Source organism: Martes martes, assembly GCF_963455335.1.
Source record: "Martes martes genome assembly, chromosome: 16".
In the NCBI taxonomy this organism is placed as follows: Eukaryota; Metazoa; Chordata; class Mammalia; order Carnivora; family Mustelidae; genus Martes; species Martes martes.
The window spans coordinates 11,752,240-11,777,227 of record NC_137904.1 but is presented as its reverse complement, the minus strand read 5'-3'; the positions used below and the strand labels follow the sequence as shown (position 1 = coordinate 11,777,227).

The 24,988-nt window shown below is 50.9% G+C and overlaps 1 protein-coding gene across 1 annotated transcript in view; it reads right to left on the bottom strand.

Moving 5' to 3' along the window:
* Positions 1-20,113: 20,113 nt before the first annotated feature.
* Positions 20,114-24,988, bottom strand: part of SPECC1 (sperm antigen with calponin homology and coiled-coil domains 1) — a gene marked incomplete at its 5' end in the record, with an annotated part of 201,217 nt that continues 196,342 nt past the window's right edge. The window contains one exon of the mRNA XM_080826605.1: positions 20,114-22,156. Within this exon, the coding sequence (XP_080682731.1) occupies positions 22,067-22,156 (90 nt within the window). The 3' untranslated portion in view covers positions 20,114-22,066. The remainder of the gene's footprint in view (positions 22,157-24,988) is intronic.

Here is a 24,988-nt window from a genome sequence, read left to right as displayed (position 1 = left end):
AAGAACAGCTCTCTCTGGCTTTCTTGTTCTTATAACTGTTCTTATAACTTATAACTGTTCCTAAGGAATAAGCCACCGTTGGCCCATGTTTTTCTGGAACCTGCAGCAAAGCATCCTGTGGAATTCAGAGATACAGAGATGTTTTAGGTCAAGGAAATCCTAGTTCTTGGCTCAGCCGTTCAGACAGAACTTCTTGGAAGAGAAGGCAGGCTGGGACCCCAGAGCTTAGACTGGGGCCAGCCAGCTCTGTGGGAGGACAGGGATCACTGCTTCATCTCTCTGCGCCTTTGTTTCCTCAGTCACGAGATGACAAGGTTACATCCAACGACCTCTAAGGTTTCTTGCCCTTCTGCACAGAAAATCGCAGGAAGTACGACAGAACACAGTAGGGGAGCCAGCACCTGCTCCAGCCTCTCCTCGGCTCCCCCACTGCTCTTTTGACATCTGGGGTGACAGCTTGGATTTGGGGGAAGAGGAGAAGGTCATGGAAGCAGACTTGCCACCCCTTAAGCATAAAGGTTGTGCAGGGTGGGAAGGTAAAACTGTGGGCTCAGGATAAAATCTAGTGGTGCTGGCCCCGGCCAAGTCCGCAGGGTCTGTTGTTAATGTTTTGGTTTCATCGATTGCAAAAATGACATAAGCTCTCAGCACAGAGGTAAACTTACAGAAGTGTTTCAGATGGTAAAAGTGCCTCTCCCGACCTCCCGAATTCTACCTTCCCCCGGTTGGGTCTTGAGTATTGTTCCAGATATTTTTATGTGCGTATACAAACACAGTGCCGTGTATGACAGAATCAGAGATACCAGTGATGACATACCCCGTTACAACATGAAAAAGACATGGGACCTGGGATTAGTGAAATGGAGCATATGCACTTACACATACAGGTTTCTGAAAAGCAAAAGTAGACCTACACTTTAAGAAGCCTGTTTTCAACACCGTATCTTATGGACATTCTTCTGAGGACAATGTGCCCTTGTCCTCCTAGTACCTATTGTTCCATATTGATTGATGGATTGAAGGGAGAGAGAGAGAGAATGAGCATGAGCAGGGAGAGAGGCAGAGGGAGAGGGAGAAGCAGGCTCCCCGCTGAGCAGGGAGCCCATGCAGGACTCGATCCCAAGCCCCTGGGATCGTGACCTGAGCTGAAGTCAAGACGCTTAACCAACGGAGCCACCCAGGTGCCCCACACAATTTATTTTTTATTTATTTATTTTTAATTTTTTAAAGATTATTTATTTATTTGACACAGAGAGAGAGAGAGAGAGAGAGAGAGATATCACAAGTAGAGAGACAGAGAGAGAGGGGGAGAATCAGGCTCCCCGCCCAGCAGAGAGTCCGATGCGGGACTCAATCCCAGGACTCTGGGATCATGACCTGAGCCGAAAGCAGAGGCTTTAACCCACTGAGCCACCCAGATGCCCACAATTTATTTTTTTAATCACTCTTCTGTTCATGGTAATTCCTAGTTTATTCACGTAATTTTTGCCATTACCCTTGTCTACAGTTCTTCCTGAGCAGAAGTGGGGTAAATTTCCACAACTGGGCACACTGTATTAAGAGGGTCCTATGGGGGCATCTGGGTGGCTCAGCTGGTTAAGCATCAGACTCTTGGCATCGGCTCAGGTGGTGTTCTCAGGGTCACAAGATGGAACCCAGCATTGGGCTCTGTGCTCAGTGCAGTCTGCTTCAGATTCTCTCTCCCTCCCTTTCTCTTTTTCAAATAGATAAATAAAATCTTTTTTAAAAAGGTTCATGTAATTAACATTTTTATGTTTAGCACTTAACATATTAACACCGCCACATCACTCTCCAGACACTACTCATTTAGCCTTTGCCAACAGTGTATGAGTATCCATCTCTGCATAATTTTGCCCAAATCAAACATTATCAATACTTTTTTATTTCTTCCAGTCTGGTAAGTAAATGGATATATCATCACTGCTTTGTTTTACAGTTTTCCACTTTCTAGTGACGTCAAGTTTCCTATGATTTCTACTAATATTTTGCGCTTTTTTCTATGAACTGCCTGCAGATCTGGCTTTTTCAACTGGACAGTTTGTCTTATCCATTTTTAGGGGTTCTTTGTACATCACTTATTATGTAGTGAATATTATATTGCCGGCTATGCATTGTGAATTTTTCTTCCCAGTCTCTTTTTACTTTTAATTTTGGTCATGGCTTCTTTTGTCATATTTTTTTAAAAAAACATTTTATTTATTTGACAGAGAGAGAGTGTGCACACGTAGGGGTAGCAGCAGGCAGAGAGAGAGGAGGGAGAAGCAGGGTCCCTACTGAGCAGGGAGCCCAATGTGGGGCTCGATCCCAGGACCCTGGAATCATGACCTGAGCTGAAGGCAGATGCTTAACCGACTGAGCCACCCAGGCGCTCAGAAGTTTTTCATTTTATGTGGTTAAAGGGGTCAGTCTGTTTCTCCATTTATGGGTTCTGGGTTTTTGTGTCTTACTCAGAGAGTAAGAATCTAATTTGCTAAGAATCTAGTTTGCTTTTTTTTCCCCTCCCGTACCCCAACTGCAAGGTGCCCACCCCCACTGTGGTGCTGGGTCCTCTTCTGTCTTCTCCCTACGGGTGGAAACACCTCTTTGCTCAGATCCCATGTCCCCCGTCCTAAGTACTTTGGTACTTAAAGTACTTAAGGGATGTCCTTAAGTACGCTCTGGACTGTTCTGATTTACAAAATCTATTTTCCCCCCCTTCCCTCGGTGGTACTACACCCTTTAAAAGTACTGCATCTTGGGACACCTGGGTGGCTCTGTGAGTTAAACGTCTGCCTTGGGCTCAGGTCATGATTCAGGGTCCCCGGATCCAGTCCCATGTCCGGCTCCACGCTCAGCAGGGAGTCTGCTTCACCCTCTACCCCTCCCCCACCTAGTGTGCTCTCTCTCAAATAAATACAATCTTTAAAAATAAAAGTATGGCGGGGCGCCTGGGTGGCTCAGTGGATTAAAGCCTCTGCCTTCGGCTCCGGTCATGATCCCAGGGACCTGGAATCAAGCCCCGCATCGGGCTCTCTGCTCAGGTGGGGAGTCTGCTTCCCTTCCTCTCTCTGCCTGCCTCTCTGCCTACTTATGATCTCTGTCAAATAAATAAATAAAATCTTTTAAAAAAAATAGAAGTATGGCATCTTTATGGCATGTTTTGATATCTGGCAGGGTGTGTCCTCCATTATTGTTAATCAGATTGTTCTCGACCTTATTCTCTGGGAGCTCAGACCCCTCTGTCAGGTTCCCAGCAGGTGCTGTCAGGCCGGCCCGTAGCTGAACACTCCAGGTGAATATTATGGAGTTCGGCAGACACTATTTTCCCTGAATGAAAAAATCTGGACATTTTAATGATAGTTTTGAGATCTGGATCTTGAGACTGAGGTCAGGAAAATAACCAGAGTGCTGGGGCCTGCTGTTTGTGAGAATGTGGGCTTGTTGCTGAGCCCCAAGCTAAGCTCACTGCCCATGGGGCTCTGCTCCACCCGATGCAAATCACCACCCTTGGGAATTGAGATGCCTCTGAGTGAGATCCGAGTGTGGCACTGAGTAAGCAAAAGTCCTTTCTGAGAGGCACCCACGAGCAGCCCCCCCACCCTGGGGGCACTCATCTCCTGCCCTCGTGCCTCCTCCCTGGCCAGAGCCCCTCATGGAGACCTGGGGGCAGGAGACAGATTTCTGATCTCATGTGTGGCCACAGTGCTATGAAGTAGACTTGGTTTCCCCAAACTGACTTAAAAAATTTTACCATTTCTTTCTTTCGATATTTTTTATTCATTCATTCATTCATTAGAGAGAGAGGGAACACAAGCAGGGGGAGAGGGAGAGGGAGAAGCAGGTTTCCCGGGGAGCAGGGAGCCTGATGTGGGACTCCATCCCAGGACCCCGGAATCATGACCTGAGCAGAAGGTAGAAATTTAAACCGCCTGAGCCACACAGGTGCCCCCCATGTGAATCATTTCCGAGTGTAGAGTTCAGGGTCATTAAATCCATTCGGCATGTTGCACAACCATCACCATCCTCCATCTCCAGGACTTCTTCATCTTCCCCAACTGATACTGTCCCAACCCTAATTCCCCATTCCCCTCCCCCCAGCCCTGGCAGCCACCCTTTGATTTTCTGTCTTGAGGAATCGGATGACTCCAGGTGTCTCTTATCTGTAGAACCAAACAGTCCTTGTCCTCTGTTGACAGGCTTATTTCACAATGTCATCTGGGTTCATCCCTGTTGGACCGTGTGTTGGGATTGCCTTCCTTTTTCCGGGCTGAGTAATATTCCGTGGCATGGCTGGACTGTCTGTCTTCCAGCTGCAGTGAGTAATGCTGCCGGAAGGGGGTGGGCAGATGGTTCATTATCTTCTTTGGTGATGGATTTTACAGCCCAGGCTCCTCTTGGGATCCACCCAGGGCTCCTGGGCTTGCCTGGAGGTTCCACTCCACTAAACCCCTATCTGGAAAGTGCTCCTGACTCTCCAGATCTGGGCTACATTCCCATCTCATAGTCCACACTGTTGTGATATCCACATGGCTCAAAACATTCTGTCAACTGAACGTCTACCACTTTCTGACCCTCAAATTTTTCCCAGGCCCCTGGGAATTCATGGTGTCGCCAGAAAATTGACCTCTTCTCTGAGGCACTGGCTCTCCACCCCCACCTGCTGCTCTGCAGCTCTCGCTGGAAGGGGGCGACTTTCCTCTCTCTTCTCCTGCATCCCAGAGGACCCGAGCTGACTAAGTTCCCCTCTGTACTCCCCAGGGATATTCCTCCCCTCCCCTTCCCAAGAAGGAAGCATTTCTCTCGGAAAAGTGAGCTTCTGACCATAGCACCCTCCACCCCGTCTTACTGCGGTCATCCGCTTACCTCCGGACCACTCTGCCCACTTTCCAGATGGGCTTTGCCTCCTCCGCGCCACCCCCTCCCCCAGGTCTTTCTCTGAGCAGATGCTCCCGTCTTCGGTCTTTGTAGCTTCAACAGTGTCCTTCCGTGGATCCTCTTGCTTCCTGGCCAGCCCTCTTGGTCTCCCAGCCACCTGGGCCACTGGGGCCACCGCCACCCTGGTGCGCTCACCTCAGTCACACCACCGGACTCCAGAATCTCTGCTCCCACCACTGCGTGCAGGCTTCCAGACCTTTCCTCTGCCAACCCCCACCCCCCACCTCCACCTGCCCTCCCGGCACCAGCTGTGGAATAACCACGTGTATTGGGGAAGCTTGGCTCCCACCCACTGCCTGGGCCTCCTGCGGGATCTCCCCGCCTGCCCTGCGCCCAGGCACAGCCTTGCCCCTTGGGGCCCCGCTGCCCGAGAAGCTGCCGCTGCCACCGCCCCCGTCCCCCTGCACCCCCACATTCTCCCTTGCTCCGGACTTGTCTCCCAAGAGCAGCGATATGTACGGTCTCCTTCTGTCTAAATTAAGAAAAAAAAAAAAAAAAAAAGAGGGGCACCTGGGTGGCTCAGTGGGTTAAAGCCTCTGCCTTCGGCTCAGGTCATGATCCCAGGGTTCTGGGATCGAGCCCCGCATCGGGCTCTCTGCTCAGCGGGGAGCCTGCCTCCCTCTCTCTCTCTGTCTGCCTCTCTGCCTACTTGTGATCTCTCTCTGCCAAATAAATAAATAAAATATAAAAAAAAAAAAGAAAAGGAAAAACCCTCCCTGACCCCACCGTGCCCTTCCAGCCATCTCACGTTTTCTCTGTTCCGCTCCAAAGCAGGGTCTCCGCTGACCCGGTGTCCTTCCCGCTCACCCTCAGTCTGGAACCGCCACCCGCGGCGCGTGTCCGGTCACAGCCAGTGCCCAGGCCATGCCTGCGCCAGTGCGCAGGCGCATCCTGCGGCCCCCCCCCCCCCCGGGCAGCGTCGGTCACGTGGTCACTTCCTAGATGCTCTGGCTCAGGAGATGCCAGGCCCTGCCCCCACTCCAACCCCCCTCGCCCCCCCCCGCCCCGGGCACCCAGAGCCTTTGGGGCTCTCGGTCCTCTACCCCCAGTAGCTCCCCCAGCGAATCCTCCAGCTCCTCCAGCTGTTGTGCATCGGAGGACCCCAGAAACCCCATAACCACGGTTTTCCTTTTTTCTCCTGGGTTCGGGACCCCTATATTCCCCGTTGACCCCATTTTCCCAACCAACCTGCCCCCTGATTTCTCCCCAGTCTCCAGTTCAGCAACCGGCGTCAGGGGTGGTCAAGGGCTGAGTTCCCACCTCCGTGGGTCATCCTTGATTCCTGTCTTTCTCTGAGTGGCCTCATCCGATTCCAGTGCATCTGCCCTGCCTGAAACCTATTCCAGGTCTCCCTGCTTCCGCTATCATCTTGCCTAAGTTCCCTCGCCTCTCACCTGAGCTGCAGGGACCTCCTGGCCAGGTTTATTTTATTCTTTTTATTTTCTTTTATTTTCTTACACTTTTGTTCAGAGCTCTCCAGTTACTTCTTTTTTTTTTTTAAGATTTTATTTATTTATTTGATAAAGATCACAAGTAGGTAGACAGGCAGGCAGAGAGAGAGGGAGAAGCAGACTCCCTGCCGAGCAGAGAGCCCAATGCAGGGCTTGATCCCAGAACCCTGGGATCATGACCTGAGCCGAAGGCAGAGGCTTAAGCCACTGAGCCACCCAGGTCCCCCTCCAATTACTTCTGAGAAGGCCTGGGAGGTTCTTACCTATCTCTTCCAGCCAGCCATCTTACACATTTTGCTGCTCACACTGACCTTCCTGCTATGTCCCCAACACACACACACACACACACACACACACTCAGCTCTGCCATGCCCCTCCCCCGCCTCACAGCCCAACACAGCTAGCACATTCCTGCCACAGGACCTTTGCATGTGCTGTTCCCCCTAGCCCATCAAAACTCTTCCCACCATTTTCATATGGCTCCCTCTCCTCTCTTTCAGGTATTTGTTCAAATGTTGTCACCTACTCAAAGAGCCTTTCTCCCGAGAACCTTCGTAGGAGAGCACCTGCCCCCAGTGGGGCGCTAGATTTCTTTCCCTCTGCACGGCTTTTCTTCCTGGTGCTTATCAATACATGTTATCTTGTACATTCTTCTGTTTCTCATCTGCCTCCCCTACCAAAAGGTGACTCCAAAAGGACCCCAGCTGAGTCTGCCTTATTCACTCTTGTATCCCAGCACCTGGCATTCTGCCCGGCACAGAGGAGCCCTGGGGAACATTTGCAGATGCATCCAGGGTTGCTCAGAAATGTGAGGCTGAAAAGCACTGAAGTAAAGAAAACAAACACCGGGCCACTGCTTATTCAGAGCCAAACGCACCCAGCTATCTCAAATGATAAGGTAGTGAGTTCTCCTGCCTCCCACGCTTTACCTGCAAATCTACCTGGTTTTTAGAGATTACAAGTGATGTGGTTTGAGGTGTTGATGTTGGAGCCGATGGCCAAGAAAGACGTCTTTGGTGCAAAGAGGTGGTTTTATTAAAGCACAGGGACAGGCCCCTGTGGGCAGAAAGAGTGCACTGGGGGTGTGCGGGGTGTCTGATTATGTACTTTGGAGCTGGGGAAGGTAAGGACAAAGGGAGGTTTCCAAAAGGACTTTTAGATGCCGCAGAAGACTCACAGGATCCTGGAGGCCTGGTCGCCATCGAGCTAAGGTGTTTTTTCTCTAGCAAGGTATTGACAAGAAGACAGTTGGGGCTGGGGCTGGGTGGCTCAGTCAGTTAAGCGTCCGACTCTTGATTTCCACTCAGGTCATGATCTCAGTGTCCGGAGATCGAGCCCCTTGTCAGGCTCAGGGTTCAGCGGGGAGTCTGCTTGAGATTCTCTGTCTCCCTCTGCCTCTGCCCCTGTTTCCACCCCCTTCTCTCTCTCTCTCTCTCTTTTGAAAAAAATAAAAAATAATCTTAAAGGAAAAAAAGACGGTTGGGAGTTCCTGGAGGAATGTTATACTCTGCCTATCTCAAGTATTGGCCAGCGGGCTGCAGGTTATAAGGACGTGTAATTTTATCTACATTCCCTTCTGCCTTTGTTGCCCACATCCCTTGGAGCGGAGGGTGATGTTAGGGTTCCAGGAACCTGAGTTTATCGATTTCTAGAAGATAGGCTATTGATAAGATTGCCTTTTTTTTTTTTTTTAAGATTTTATTTATTTCTTTGACAGAGATCACAAGTAGGCAGAGAGGCAGGCAGAGAGACAAGGAAGCAGGCTCCTTGCTGAGCAGAGAGCCCGATGTGGAGCTCGATCCCAGGACCCTGAGATCATGACCTGAGCCGAAGGCAGAGGCTTAACCCACTGAGCCACCCAGGCACCCAGGATCACTTTTTTTCTTGTAAATCACTAGGCCATTTGTAAACAGAGGGGGGATTCCTGTCTTTCAGGACTGTGATCTCTAACATTTAATCATTTGTTTTCTTCTCTTCCCTTAGTCTAGGGTGTCTAGGAGGGGTGGGGAAGGAGAGTCCCAGGATGGGGAGGTTGTGGGTTTTGAAAAAATGAAAAGTTAAAATGTTTTTTAAAAACACAGAAGGGCACCTGGGTGGCTCTGGCTGTTAAACGTCTGCCTTTGGCTTAGGTCATGATCTCAGGGTCCTGAGATCGAGCCCCACATTGGGCTCCCTGCTCAGCGGGAAGCCTGCTTTTCCCTCTGCTACCCCCCCAAAATAAAAAAGAAAATAAAATCTTTAAAACACACACAAACACATACACACACAAACATAGAAATGGCACATGGTCAAATGCCAGGACCAGCGGCCCAGTGAGTGTCATTATCAACGCCCACAGGGAGTGGGGGTAGAGGCCTAGGACTTAAATTCTCATGTAACATGAAATAGAGCCTGCTGCAAAGGGATAGAGTGAATACAGAGCAGTGTGCATTACTATAGATAAATATGAAGGTAAATATCAAAAGAAACTTTGGAAAGACTGGAAAATAGCAAATGATGTCCGGGGGAAATGGGAGCAGGACTGCTTAAATAAATACTGTGACTTTCTAACTGTGAGCTTGTATTATTACTGAAAAAAGGACATATACCTACTAAAACGTAAATGATTTCATGCCCAACACGTATACCTTGATAAATCCCCAAATGCACCCAAGATTAAAATACAGCAATGAAGGGGTGCCTGGGGCGCTCGATCGGTTAAGCATCTGTCTCTCGATTTCAGCTCAGGTCATGATCGCAGGGTTGTGGGATCCAGACCTATCTTGGGCTCTGCTGTGAGTGCGGAGTCTGCCTCAGAGTGTCTCTCTCCTCCTCTTTCTGCCCCTCCCCCTGTGCATGCGTGCTCTCTCTCAATAAATCAAATCTTAAAAAAAAAATACAGCTACGAAAATTCTAAAGGAAAATCTGGGAGCACGCCTTTATTTTTTATTTTTTTAAGACTTTATTTATTTATTTGACAGAGAGAGAGAGATCACAAGTAGGCAGAGAGGCAGGCAGTGAGAGAGGGGGAAGCAGGCTCCCTGCCGAGCAGAGAGCCCGACACAGGGCTCCATCCCAGGACCCTGAGATCATGACCTGAGATGAAGGCAGAGGCTTAACCCACTGAGCCACCTAGGGGCCCCAGTGGGAGCAATCCTTTATAACCTTGTGTCAGGGAAGAACTTTCAAGCTTTGACTTAAAACCGAAAGGCACAAAAGAAAAGATAAAAAATTTAAAAACTCTGCCTGGCAAAAACAAAGCACCAAAGACAACTGGCCAGCTGGGGGAAACTGCATCTCAAATTGCAAACATCGTTCTTTCACATACAAAAAGCTCCAAGATAAGATTTCTAAACACTCAGTGAGACTTGGGGGCAAAGGATAAGAGAAGACAATTCACGGAGAAAGAAACGCAAATAGGATTTCAAAGCACAGCCAGCCTCATTCATAATAAAATGCAAATTAAAATGAAATTCTGATATCACTTCTCCTCTATCAGATGGGCAAAAATCCCGAGATCTCGTAACCTGTTGTGTGTGCCAGACTGGGTTAAAGAGACACCTCATCCGTTCCTGATGGGAGAAGCCAGCCCAGTTCCTACAGAGGCAATTTGGCAGTTTCTATCCAAAACACAAATGCATGTACCCTTTGACCCTAGCAATTACATGTTTGAAACTGACGCAGACGAGCCTATCTGTACACGTATATATGAATAATCACAGCATTGTTGTAATCAATTGCAAGAGACTGGAGACAACCCCGATGTTTTTCGTCACCTATGGGGGGTCCCTATGTCCCAGTTTGCCTGGGAGAGTGTACACCTTTGGTTCTATATAACGAATCACAGAGACCCCCATTTTCACTTTCAAAAGTGTCTCAGTTTGGAGGATAGATCATAGGGCCGAGTGGGGACTAGGTAAATAATTTATGCTGCCCCAGTACAATGGAGGACCAGACAGCAGAAACAGAGTGAGAAATGCTCTCTATGTATTTACAGGGAAATGTCTCCAGACACTATGGGAAGGGAAAAGAAAAAGTGAGATACAGAACAATGCACACAGCATGCACTTTTCGGGTTAAAAGCAGGGGTGCGGTGTGGGGGGGGGGAGATACAATACTATTTCCATTTGCCTGTACACGCATGGCACTCCGGAAAGGAACACAAAATAACTGATAACATGGTTATCCGTGCGCATTTGCACGGAGAGGGGAGGAGAGACTGAGTAGTTGGGGGATTTTTCACTGTTCATCTTTTCATACTTTTTAATTTTTGAGCCAAATAAAAGTAAGTTTTTGAACCCATTCAGGGACTTAAGCTTTTTTTTTTTTTTAAAGATTTTATTTATTTATTTGACAGACAGAGATCACAAGCAGGCAGAGAGAGAGGGAGAAGCAGGCTCCCCCCTGAGCAGAGAGCCCAATGCGGGGCTCAATCCCAGGACCCCGGGCTCATGACCTGAGCCGAAGGCAGAGGCTTTAACCCACTGAGCCACCCAGGCGCCCCAGGGACTTAAGCTTTAAGATGCAGAAGAATATACATTGTCACAGAGGCTTCTAGGGACCCACACAATGTTGATTCTTCCCTTCCTTTTTGTAACATAGCCCCGGTTTTTAGCCAGTCTTAACAGCTCTTTGCCTAAATGACTACATTTCCCAGTCTCCTTTGCAACTAGGGATAGCCATGGGACTAAATTTGGCCTGATGAAATAAACCTAAGTGTTTCAAAGGTTTTCTAGAAAGACTTCAAAGGGACAGGGCAAGTCTTCCTTAATCCTGCCACCTGGAACACAGCTGTGATGGCTGGAACTCTGACAGCCGTATTAAGTCATGAGGACAAATGCCATCCACTCCAGGATGTAGGAGTGGAAAGGAGTCTGGGTCCCTAATCATTTTATGACTCTAACATCTTTGGACTTTCTACCTCTGGATGTCTTTTTTGTGTGTGTATGAGAAATAAGTAAGCTTTTTTTTTTTTTTTTTTAAATCTTGTCCAACATAGTATTTTTCAGGTCTCTATCCCTGCAGCTTGACTTAATCCTAACTGATACATCAATACATCAGCGCCCCAACAGAATACTGAAAGGATGTTAATTTCGGTAAAACGTGTTTACTATGATGCCAAGAGATTTTTTATTTTCTTTGTGCTTTTGGTATTCTCTGTACCAAACATCTGTTTTCGTAACAAGTGTCACTTCAAACTACTAGCATCGACACAACTCTAGGAAATGGATCTTCCAGCTTTGGGTTTTGTGGCAGGAGGACTTTCCATTTCCAAGGACATGGTGATGATGAGGGGTACCATGTGTCAAAGCCACTCACAAGGGGTTTCTAGAAGCAGAGACCTCGTTGCCTCTCTGCCGTTGCAGGACACACTCAGGGCCTAAAAGGGGAGGATGAGCTGTGTGTTGATTTAACTTGTGAACGGGACCTAGAAGATGCTCGATGCCAGGTCTGATCCAGGTTTGCCAAATGCCCTGGCTCTCCTTGCCTGCTCTCTGCCGGGAAACAAGTTTCCATTGTCTTGCAGACTGTAGGAAGCAGGAGGAGAATCCTCTGGGCCTGTGGCCAGGGACGATGACATTCTTGTGGATTCCTGGCTGACTCGGCCTGAGAGTAGAAGGCCAGCACACATTCTTGGAGCCCAGCGTTGGTTTCTCCTATTCCCATGCTCGAACCGCTCCAGAGAGAACCTTTCCAGAAACGTGTTGAGAGGGGCTCTGAGGTCAGTTACGAATGCACCACCTGATTTTCTGTCCCCCGATGCCAGTTGTTGGGCAATCTGTGATTCACCCTTTTGGCCTGGTGCTTCTCTGGCTGGGCTCCTGTTCTCTGAGGGGTCAGGGTTCTCAGCACCACGGGGCCCATCTCCATGATGAGATGATGAGCCTTCCCGGCGTGTTAAACTCACTCAAAGATCTTTATGGGGAAAGGCACCATTTTTATATACAACTATCGTGGATGAGGGTTCTGAAGGAAGTGTGGAATTCTAAGCATTTTCAAGACTTCAAATGAAACACGGAAGCCTTCAATATAAAAGAACTCAAAACAGTCTTGAAGGGCACGGCCTCAAACTTGGCTCTGGGACCCTGAGGGGCTGTGTGGGTTTGCTATGGGAATGGGCCCAAAACCCAGGCTTCAAGGATTTCAAGCTCAGACTCATTGAAAATATCTGGGCGCTGGAATACTCCTGATCTTGTCTAAACAAATTCACTCAATCCCTTCAGGAAGAAAGGGCTTTCCTAAAGGTAGCTGGGGAAACTAGGTCTTTCCCTTTCCGTATGTCCAGCCGGCTGCCCCAGCCTCCTCCTGGCTCCCACCCCAGCCTAGAGAGACCTGCCTTCGCTTCTCCCTCCCACCTTTGCCAGCCATACCTGCTGGCCCCTTACCCACCCCCGGACCCTCCCTGTCCCTCCAGCGTGCCTGGGACACCTTGTAGTCCATGGGGGGTGGGTACAGATAGGAGCCCCAAAAGGACACCCCTGGTCGGAATTGCTGTCCATCTGGCAGTGATCCCGGAGGAAAAGTGAAGGCTGCACTGAGAGGTTATTTCAGGGGGACGTGATTTAATCGGGGTTGAGGGAATGCTTCTCAAAGGCGGTCTCACCTTATTCAGGGGACCCTAGGGCGAGCAGGAGTCGGACAGGTAAGGGGCAGGGGCAGGGATCCCTCAGGTGACGCCACCGCCTCAGGAGGCTGTGTCCAAGGTTTTGGCTGGATCAGCTGAGTCGGACCATCCAAACTGATTCCCAACGTGGCCTGCAAAAGGCCGCTGGGCCTTTACAAGGCACCTCCAAGGAGCGGCTGTGGCTGTGCAACCGGGTGGTGCGTTTTCCTTCCCGGGGAGGAGGAGGACCAGGTGGAAAAGCCAGATGGCCTGGAAATGTGTTCACAGCTGCCAGTTAGGTCCGCACCTGCACGAGCAGCTCCGAGACCGGAGCAGAAACGAACCTTCCCACAGAACACCAGGAAGGGACACAGGCCAGGCACCGACGGCGGACCAGGGCTCCATCTGGTTTGGCTCACTCTGGGTGGGAGATTCCTTTGGTTGGAGCTCCTCCAGGCGGCTTGGGGCCCCGCTTCCCCTAGGCCTCAGCACTGCCTGGCCTCGAGGTTGTCCACGGAGCCAATAAAAATACAAGGCTCCGGGGGCGCCTGGCTGGCTCTGTTGGGAGACCATGAGACTCTTGATCTCAGGGTGGTGAGCTCAAGCCCCACGTATGGGGAGTAGAGATCACTTAAAAAAAAAAAAAAATGCAAGGAAGCCTGGGTGGCTCAGTCGGTTAAGTGTCTACCATCAGCTTAGGTCGGGATCTCAGGGTCTTGGGATCGAGTCCCGCGTGGGGCTCCCTGCTCAGCAGAGAGTGTGCTCCTCCCTCTGCCTGCTGCCCCCCTGCTTATGCTTTCTCTCTCCCTCTCTGTCAAATAAATAAATAAAATCTGGGGAAAAAAAAAATAAAAGCAAGACACCGAGTGGACCCTGTAATTTATCTGGTGACCCTCACCAGCCTACAGACCAGGCCGCCCCAGCCCTTCACTGGGGCCTGGCAGAAGAAATTCTGTTGAAAGCCTCGCAGCCCTGAGATGCCCTGGGCCTCACTTCCCCGCTGGTGGGGGAGTAGAAGCAGTATTGCCAGGCTCAAACTCCCCACCTGCGGATGGGATTAAGTTGACTTTAAAGCAGCCAGAGTGGCAGGAAGGAAGGGGACCCACCTAGAGGAGACTAAGCAGGAGGAATCCCAGGGGACAGGGCGGCCGTGGCGGGAGGGTGTTGGGGATGTGGTGGTGGGAGGCAGAGGTCTGACCCTTGGTCTGGGTCACAGGGGCACGCGGAGCCCTACCACCCGGGATCGGAGGGTACAAAATGACGGTGGCAGTGGCTCATTGCCCAGCAGCACATGCAGACCTCCCTCCCTCTTTCCTGGACTCGAGGACAAGCGGTCACCAAAACCTGGACAAGAAAGAATTCAGGGCGGGAGCTCCGGGATGCTGGAGGTCAGAGCCCACCCACAACCCCAAGTGCCGCTTCGTTCCAATTCCTGTGGAAAAGAGCAAAGCCATCCCCAAATAAGGACACACCCCTGTCAGCGCTGCCCTCTGGGGACAGTCCCTCTGGAAATGGAGATGCTACTATAGGCCGCCGGGCTGGGCTACTATAGATGCTACTATAGCCCTTCCTTGGGCTGGGCAAGGAAGGCGGCCCCGGGCCCACTTGCAGAGCTGCTGCCCGGGGTAGGCCCCTCCAGCTGCCCCCCCAGCTAGGGGATCCCTGGTCAGCAGGAGCCGTTTCACGCCTGGACCCCCCAGTACCACCTGGAAGGCATCTTGCTCGCTTCTGCTGTCTGCAGCGTTTGGTTGAGGCCGGCCAGCAGGCCCAGCTGGCGGTGGTGGGCCTCAGGCCGACCTGGTGTCAGCATTTCGGCCCCGCAAGGTGCAGCTGTGGGGAGCAGGGGGCCTGGTCCCTCCAGGTGCCTCTGAAAGTGACCCCCCACCTCCCGGGTGGTTGTGAGGACAGAGGGGATGTTCCCATGCACGTTCAAACCTTGCCCGGTGGACGTGGCTGTCACTCACACTTACCTGCTTCTGGGTAGGCTGCTCAGAGGAACCCTGAGGACGCATGCCTTGAAGATCCGAAGGTTCCAGAAGGTATCAATGTCCCCACCAGGAATGTCCCCTTGAGGCCCCTTCGTGCAATGACGTTGGCATGTCGAGGTGTCCTCTCAGTGACCCCCGATATGCCAGGCTCACAGAGCTCCAGTTTTGTTCAGGTGTGGGGCACCCTATGTCAGGGAGGGTGACTCCCTCCTCTCCTAGGACCGGTCACGGGAGACCGCTCTGTTCCCTTTTGCCAGTGGCGGATTGGGCGGGGGCAGGAGACCCCATTTTGGTCAATGGCTAGAACCCGAGCGGGGTGGCGGTGGGTTCTGGAAAAGGCTTTTGACCTGTCTTTGAATGCGGACATCCTGAATGTAAACGTGATCCTTGTTTAGTCGCCATGGAAAAAATATATACGTAAACTCTTTTTGGCTATCTTAACATGTGAGATCTCCATACAGAGAGTTGATTTCTAAACTTCAAGGGACAGGAAATACTTTGTTGCTTTTCAAATAATTAAATCACAGCAGGTGCACTAAATCACATCATCCCAGGGACCAGGGCTCCCCACGACACTCCTCTTTCCCTGTGGCTGGTGGCAGATGGCAGAGGACCTAATAGGAATGGGAAATACAGGGTTTGGGGCCGACAGCTTGGGTTCAAATTCTTACTTTGCCTTCCCTGAGCTATCTCCGGCAGGTTATTTTACCTTCTGTGCCTCAGTTTCCTCTTGGCAAAATGACCTAGGATTTCATTCATTCAGTGGTGTCCCAAGCCCTTGGAATCCGTGTGCCTGCATTTGGAGGGAGACAGCTGTCATCTGCACGAGGATTGGCTTGTTCTTAAGCGGGTCCCATGGGACGCCCAGCCCCGGCTGATTAGCCAGGGACAGGCACCTGAACAATGGGCACTAACTACAGGCCCATTAGTGCCCCGTGAAAGGATCCGGCATGGAAACCAGGGCCCCAATCAGCTGTTAATTATAACTGGGAAGTACAGAGAGGTTTCACCTCTGCACCTCTGTACCTCTGGTTGATGGGAGAACACGCAAGATGGTGGTGAGGAGAAAAATGGCCACAAAGTTTATGGTGTTTTGTTAGAGTAGCAATCGGAGACTAAGACGATGGTGTAGCAAAGGCAGGTTAGGGGCTCAGCACCAGAAAAAGGACTTTGACCCCAGCTTTAGGGTGGGGGGGGGGGGAGGAGAGACACACAAAATAAATGCTTCCTTGGGGCCTGAAAGGCCTGAATTCGAGAGGGGCGGCTCTTGGGTAGGATCTGAAGTCAGCATAGAAATTGGAAATCTGGGGCACCGGGGTGGCTCAGTGGGTTAAGCCTCTGCCTTTGGCTCAGGTCATGATCTCAGGGTCCTGGGATCGAGCCCCACACTGGGCTCCTTGCTCAGTGGGGAGCCTGCTTTCCCCTTTCTCTCGGCCTGCCTCTCTGTCTACTTGTGATCTCTCTCTCTCTGTCAAATAAATAAAATCTTAAAAAAAAAAAAAAAGAAGTTGGAAATCTCAGGGGGTCCTGGCTTGCTCAGTCCGAAGAGTGTGTGACTCTTGATCTTGGGGTTGTGAGTTTGAGCCCCGTGTTGGGGGTCGAGATGACTAAAAAATAAAGAAAAAATTTTAATGAAAAAAAAAAGTTGGAAATCTCTTTTTGTCAAAAAGTTACCCTTGAGAAGATCCCATCTGAACATCTATAAATTCTCAAATGAGCCCAACCTGGTCATTTTCCTCCAGGGAGGAGGAGAGTCGGCTTGCAGATCCAAGGGCCATATTGGATCCAAAACAAATAAGCAAGCAGGCCAAGACAGCCTGGAACACTGAAGCTGCATTCCGTCCTGAGACTCCCCCCCAGGAACTGAGACAGTCGAAGGGAACGACACCCGTCCTGTGCCTCACACTTGCTCTGGGCCACACAAGAGTCACACTTTTTTTTTTTTTTTTTTTAACCTTACCTTTCCCCCCTCCAAACAGACATGGTGGACTTTGCAGGAGTTACTCGTGAGTGTGAAATGCCTCTCTAGGATGGAGTGTGGCTTCTTCTTCCTCAGCCAAGAGCATCCTTGCGGCTGGGATGGCCCGCCTAGGACTGTTCCTGGCAACCGGTCCTCGAGGCCCGAGGAGGTCTGAGACTCCGCTTTGGTCCTGCCCTTGACCTGTCCTCTCAGGCAAGGTTCCTTCTCTGGTCGGATGTGTCTTCTAGGACAAGGCTTTTCAAAAGGTGGCCATGCCTTGTGAGGTCACGTGCAGTGGTACGGGGCCGCTCTGTGGCTAACTTTTCCCATGTTCCCTCTCTGTTTTGCTCTGTTTTTCTGACACAAGGGTAATGGCACAAGGAGTGGTATAAACAGTAACCCACACGGACAAGTGGGAACGGCCATGCGGCTCTGCGCCCAACCCTGTGAGATGTCCAGGCCAGATCTTTTTATGGCTTATTTTTTATAATCTAGAATGACCTCACCGAGATCCTGGTAGGGCAGGTGGATTAAATGAGACTGCATTCATTTGAGGAGTCGGGGAGGCTAGAGTCTGCTTGGAAACGCGTTGTCAGTCATGCCAACGGACACGAACACGACGCTAGCAAAGAAGGGAAAACAATGAAGGTCTTCGATCGCGTTTCAAGTTTCTCCCCAGGATCTTTCCCTTTGTAGTTCTGGGATTTTTGCCATCACGTTGGAAAATGCTGGAAAGAACTGTTCATGAGACCGGCCTCAGCACTGAAACCCAGCTGGGTGCTGAGGCATCTGGCCCCCCCGAGCTGAAGGAGGAATTCCAAATTGAAGGGAGAGTTCGTGGCAGCTGGAGGTTTCCACCAATGAATCAAAAATGACTTACCCTATAGGAATTACCCGGGAAGCTGAGGTGTCCTGAGCAATAAGTATGTGGCTCAGCTTTCAGGGAGCTGAGTCACGGGGGACAGAGTGACCGCAGAAGCACTGAAGCAGAGAAGGGGGCTGGCTGTGTGTGGCCCCACCGTCTGCCCATCCCAGTCCTCCACGGCCGCAGAGAACCACCGGCCACCGACTGCGGGACAGCAGAGGCCACTGTGTCAGGCACCGTGGAGCCTCTTGCCTCATACCCGACTCCACACACACACGGGCTGTGTCAATGCACAGGACACGAATGTTGGGGGCTGTGTGCTTCCTTCAGAGGGGTCCAGGATCACAGAATGGGAACCCTCCTGGTGGGCCCCGAATTCTGGGAGGGATCAGTTTGCAAGCGCTCAGATGCTGGCCATCTGTCTTATGCCTGTGTGGTCTTATGTGTGTGCGCGCACGCATGTGCATGTGCGTAGTGTGCAGACTGAGTCACTGAAGGCGGCTGCGGGTAATCAGCTGTTGGACCTGGCACCTTCTCCCATCCCCTGAGAGCCCACGGAGGAAAATGAGTCTGCCGTGGCTGCCGTTCTGGCTCCGTGCATGGTAAGCCCTTATCAGAGCCTGCTATTCTCAGAAGACGGGAGACAAAGGCCAGGGATGGTGGAACTTCCTCTGGAGAAGAGAGAAGTGAAGATTCTTGGGCGAGGGTGGGCAGCCTCCCTTCTCCTCGCTGGTGGGTGGCGCTGGTCACCTAAGACACCAGGGAACGGTGGCCTCCCACGATGCCTGAACAGCCATGGGCACGCATAGTGCTCCAGGGTCTGAACATACCAGGCGTTCCAAGTCTGTTCAAGCTCATATGAACTCTGCCTCCTTGACCTTGGTGCCGTCCACGCCTGCAATTGCCAGGCCCAGTCTGGGCTCACCTGCACCGCTCTGCAGCGCCCTGCGTCGACCCTGAATGGTCACTCACCCAAGTGACCACAGTCCCAGCAAGAGGGCTGTGAATGCAAGGAGGCAGAAAAGTCATTGGGACCCCAGTCCTTTCCGGAAACTTCCACTTTGACAAAAGAGGAATAGTCGATGTCACCGGGAAAAATTCACAATCAGACCGAAACAAAATATATTTATTGGAAATATGACACAGTCATACATCATAGGCTTCCATGTTAATAGTTAAATACATCCGTGTTGGCATGTCACGTCCTGACGATGCTGGGCGTGCTCTTTGCAGAAACGAGGCCACATTCAACCAACATAGTTAAAATTAGGGAGCTACAGAGGATGTTCCAGACTTAGCCAAAGTCTAACCTGGGTCAAGAAAAGTGAAACCCCCAGGGAGCTTGGGCAAAGGGGTTATTAAAAATACTTTTTAAAAAGGTTGCTAGGCCCTATGTCCCTTACTGCACGTCCTCGGGGGCTCATCGCAAAATGGCAGGCGAGCTTGGGGGCCGGGGGAGCTCCAGCGGGATCTGGCAAATGGGTGTGCCGAGAAGGGCCAGAGTCCTCTCCCTCCGCAGGCCAGTGAGTCGCCTGCCTTCCCCCGCCAATGGGGAAGTGGGAGGGGGAGCTTCAGAGAAGCCGGGGTCCTCTGAGGGAGGAGAACCCCGCAGCTATCTGTCACCGCCAGATGGCTAATCGCTTTGGGATGCTTCCGATGGTCTCGACAAAAGCTACAGACAACAGCTGAATGAAGAACAAAAACCAAAGACTAACCTCATTTCTGAAGTGAGAAGGGAATAGGACGAGAGAAGTGGGCATTTGCCAGGTTCCTCAGAACGCGAGCCCGAGGGAGCAGAGCTCCCGTCCTTGGAAGATCTCACAGTGACACAAAACCCGTGGATGTCTCTCTAGGTCTTTAAAAGAACTCCACGCTTCTGGGTCTTACGCTTTGCATCTGTCTTTTCTGGAATAATAATATACATATATATTTAAAAGGGAATCGCAGAACCACCATGTGACTTTGAGTGACTCCCGGCTGCAGGAAGACGAGAACAGAAGTGGCCAGGACAGGCCTCAGGACAGAAAACTGGAAATGGTACAATGGGCTGACATGACCCTGTTTTCTCAGTTGAGCCAATTTCCACATTCACCTTGTGCTCACAGTGCTCCAGCTAAAAATAGATCTAAAAACCCCACCCAGTGGCCCAGCCCCCCCAGGTCCCCCAAATGCCAGAAGGCCTGGTCCCCCAGCTCAGCCATCTTCTGTCCCTTTCCGAGGACTCTCCAGATAGGCCCCCAACACCACCTGTGTTTCTGTGAGCAGGACACACGCTTCCCCTTCCAGAAGCAGGCCCCCGGCAAAGAAAATGGTAGTCAAGGAGATTCTTTGAGTTATAAAAATAAATCGCACACGGCCTTTATTTTATAGGACATTTCTTTCATTCTTTTTCCCCTAAAGGGAGCAGGCTCCAGCGCAGGGCGAGGGGAAAGGGGACCACCACCACCGCACAGACAGTGCTTGGCCCAGAGCGGGATCATCTGACTCGTTCACAGTAATCATAAAACCAGGGTGCCAAGAGCTCTGAACACCCCCTCCAGGTATCCCAAGTACCTCCACGGCCTCTCCTCTCCCACACCAGCCCTGCGGTAATCCCAGACCAAACACAACCACTCCTCGGGTTGGTACCTCCCCCTGGAGAGCAGGGCAGAAGCTGCGGGGTGATGAAAATGCATAGTGAGGTCAACAAAAGCCTGATGCGTGAAGCACACAAGCCGCACCTTCCATTTGGGTGTGTGCATCAGGAAGGAGTAAACTAAATTTGTTCTTCCGACTCCCCCATGGAAACAAAGGAGCCACTGCGGGGGGGGGGGCGGGGGGCGGCGTAGGGAGGGGTGTCACCTTTACCCAACTGCCCAACAGCAACCTGTGCTCACGGCCCGGCGCTGGGGAGCGAGATCAAAGACGGTCTCTCCTCTCCTGGGGCGGCCCAGGGGGGTGCGTTATGAACCAGCTCCCCGGGGAGGTTCTGACCTCGGGCCACGGAGGAGCAGGTCAGTAACCCTCCCCGAGGAGGGCCGGACCCTGCGCACAGCGGGAGGTGGTCCGGAGGGAGGGGCCGAGCCACGCCTCCTCCACCACTGACGTCAGCGAGGCCCTTTGTGGGAGGGGCGCCTGCACCTGCAGGTGGTGGGCGAGGGTGAGTCACCTGACTGCCGCGGGGGAGCCGCATCCTCACCCGCTAAGCCACGCAGCATGCGCATCGCGTGCCCAACAAGAACACCTGCCCAGGGCGCTCCCCTCGCCGCCCCTCTCCCCCCGCCCGCAGTTAGCTCCGCTGCCTCTAAGGGCGACAGCAGGCGCGCAGACCTGGAGCCGTCTCTGTCCACCCCGCAGGGCTTGCTGCGGCCATGCCTCGCGAAGGGCCCGATGAGGCAGTAAAACCAGGCGCGGAGCTGAAATAGCGTTTACCTTTGGCGTCTGCCCGGTATTCCCAGACATACACAGCTCTTGGGGCTGCGTGTGCAAACACACGAAGACCTGGGTGGGCACCGGGGACGCGGATGAAGGTGGGGGGCGACTACGACGACACACAAAGGGAGGCGGCGACAGTGGCTAACGTCTCCCTTTCAGCCCGGGGCGGGGGTGGGGTGGTGGGTTCTGAGCGTGAGCGCGTGCAAGCACAGAGACGCACACGTCTGTCTGCGGGCCACCCCGCGGGGACACAGCAGCCAGCGACCCAGGGGCTGCCTGGGATTCTCACACCTCTGCTCTCCATCCAGAGATTCCAAGATCTAAGAAGCGTGATCGAGTTCTAGGTGTCACAACTGCTGCCTAGCGCGCAAGCACATTCCCCAAGAAAGGCAGGGAGGGCTCCTCTGTTGCCGGGGGCGCCAGGAGAGCGAAGGTTTGTCTTTTCGCGTTTTGTTGGGTGTTTTCTTACTGGACAGGATGGGTGGTGGCGAGGGCAGAGTTTTTCTAAAGGCAGGAGCCTGGGTTTTCAGAGAAAAGATGACTGCTTTGGAAGTGCTGTTGGTGGTGGACCTCGGCAGCTCACTGGTGAAGTCGCTCCGCGTGACCGGAGATGGCTCACCCGGTTCTGGTGGACGGAGCCCGGGCTGGGAGGAGGGAGGCCGAGGGTGAGCACAGCTTCCCTGGCCCACGCTCCAAATGCATCTGGACTGAAAGCGGGGGCGCGGTGGGACCCAGCTCAGTTTCTGGTTTGTGCGCTGGGACCCCGGATGGAGCGCGGCAGGCGGTGGATGGAGCGGGGCCGGTGGAAAGTGACCAGGTGCTTGGAGGACCAGCTGCAGGCCGGGCCGGCTGCTCTCCCGCCCTCGGGCTCTACGTCTCGAAGTACTTGTAGATCTGGGCCACGTACTGCATCACGCTCTGCCAGTCAGGCCGGTCTGTGTACAGCATCTCACTGAGCTCCTGCGCGAGAAAAGACGAGGTCACGCTGGGGATACCACAGACCCCCACCCCCTTCCCACAAAGGTGCTTGGATCCAGGTTGGGGTGGGGACTGCCCAGAAACCCTCCTCCACCTGCTCAGACAGAAGGTGTAGGCAACCTTGTTAAATGGGATTAGTTAAAAGAAAAGTGTTTTATTCCTATTTAATCAGGAGATACTGTCCCTTAAAAAACATTTTTAAAAAAGATTTTATTTGAGAGAGAGAGAGACAACGAGAAAGAGCATGGTAGGGAGGGTCAGTGGGAGAGGGAGAAGCAGGCTCCCTTCTGAGCGGGGAGTCCAATGCAGGACTGGATCCCAGGACCCCGGGATCATGACCTAATCTGAAGGCAGACGCTTAACTGACTGAGCCACCCACGGCCCCGAGATACTGTCCCATTTAAAAAACATTAGACATGACTTCCTGCCCCTTTTATCTTAGTAACACAGCAGCATTAAAAAAAGTTCTGTAAAGAGTAAGTCATCCATAACTCCATTATCGTAGAACGAGTGCTGCTTTTCTAAGTTATACTGGAATGTATACCTATGTTCTCCTGCTTCCATCACGTGGACGTACTATTGTGTGCTCTGTGCTTTTATTTTATTATTTTTTGGGGGGTGGTGATGGTGGGAGGGGTAGAGGGAGAGGGAGATTCTCAAGCAGGTTTCATGCCCACCACGGAGCCCAATGCAGGGCTGGATCTCAGCATCCTGAGATCACGACCTGAGCTGAAATCAAGAGTTGGACGCTCAACCAACGGAGCCTCCCCCCGCCCCCGGCGTCCCTCTGTGCTCTTCTACCTAATGTTTTCCACACACAATTGCACAGGCTGCCGTGCTGCATTGCTGGTGGTCCTAGTAGTTGAGGTGCACAGTCCGGGGACAGCTGTCCCACAACCAACAGGACATCTAATGTGACATGTCATCTGTGTTCACTTCCTCACATTACAGACTTTGCGTTACGCATCTTTGTGGGGCGTTGTTGAACTCATGGCTTGAGATGAATGCCCACGAATGGGATCAACACAAGAGCCTTGAACCAACTGAACCTGCAAGCACTGTCTTCTAAGAATTAAGTGTTAGACCATTTCACGTTTGTTGTTGTCATTGTTCTTTCTCCCTTAGTTTCGCAGGCGATCAGCAAGCAGACAGTCAAATGTTCCTGAAGTGTCTGCCACTCTGCATATGAAATACTTTATTTTGGGGTTGAATTTGGATTATTTTGTGGTCACGAGAGAACAGTAGGAAAGGACTCTGATGTAAAGCCAGGAGCAGGGATGTGGTGGGAAAGCAAGCTTGAACTTATTTAGCACATCTGTTCTTGGGTGGTGACAGAAATGAGACCTGTCACCGGCCACTTATTTTGTTTCCATGACACGTAAATATATTTTACGAGTTTTGCTTCTTGGTTGTGCTAAAAAATGACCAGCCTGCCACTGACAAGGATGTGTCTTCCATCTCAGAGAGGACACAGGAGTCTGGTCAATATTCACAGCTCTGCTCAGACTATCTCCTCATATGCCCAAACCTGACAATAACAACATTAAAACTATTTTGGTACATTATCAACATCACATTCGAACATGTTTGAAGATATACTGTAGCACATTTCAAGAGAAGGGAGAAGGATGCTGCCTGACCCCAAATTTGAGGATGCATGACATTTATTTGAATCAGGAGCTGAAACCTTTCAAGATAAAAAGCACCAGGCCCCAATGGTTTCATTGGCAAATTCTGCCAAATGCTCATGGAAGAAATACCAGTTCTACACATTCTCTTCCAGGAAACAGAAGAGGAGGCACACTTCCTCACTCATTCTGTGAAGCCAGCATTGCCCTAATACCAAACCAGATAGAAATGGGACACGAGAAAGCTACCCACACAGACACAGTAAATACTAGCAAACTGAATCATGATCAAGTGGGGTTCACATCAGGAATGCAAGACAGGTTTAATATCCATCAATGTTATTCATATGATCAGACCTAATAAGAAAAATCATACGATTGTATCAACAGATGCAGAAAAAGCATTTACACACGTACCGTGAAGGTATTTGTGGGTTTGGTTCCAGACCACTACAATACAGCAAACAGCATAAACAAGTCAAATGAATTTTTGAGTTTCCAGCACACAGAAGTTATGTTTACATTATACTGTAGCTTAATATGTGTGCAACAGCATCTAAAAAAATGCAACAATGTGCATCGGTCTCTCACACAATACAAGTTTGAACCGTTTGGATGTACTTATGTGTGGATTTTCTTTTGATAACTACACTATGGTACTGTCAGTGGATTTTCTCTTCCTTATGATTTTCTCAAGAACACATTCTTCCTCTACCTCACTTTAAGAATGTAGTATGTAAAATATAAAACATATAAAATATCTATTAATCAATTATTTACATTATCAGTATAGCTTCTGCTCAACAGGAGAATATTAGCAAAGTTTCTGGGGAGTCGAAAGTTATACAGAGATTTTCGAACAGCATGGGGGTGTTGATGCTCCCAATTTCTGTGCTATTCAAGGGTCAACTGCACATTCTCTAATTAAAAAATATTTTATTGCTAAAAAAATGCTAACCACCATCTAAGCTTTCAGCAAGGTGTGATCACTGATGACTGATCACCATCACAAACATAATAATGGTAAATATAATTTTAAACAATAACTTCAAGAATTACTAAAATGTGATATGGAGACACAAAGGAGCACATACTGTTGGCAAAATGGAGGTGACAGAATTGGTTGATGCAGGATTGCCACAAACTTTCAGTTTGTTAAAAAAAAAAAATGCTGTACCCGTGTAGC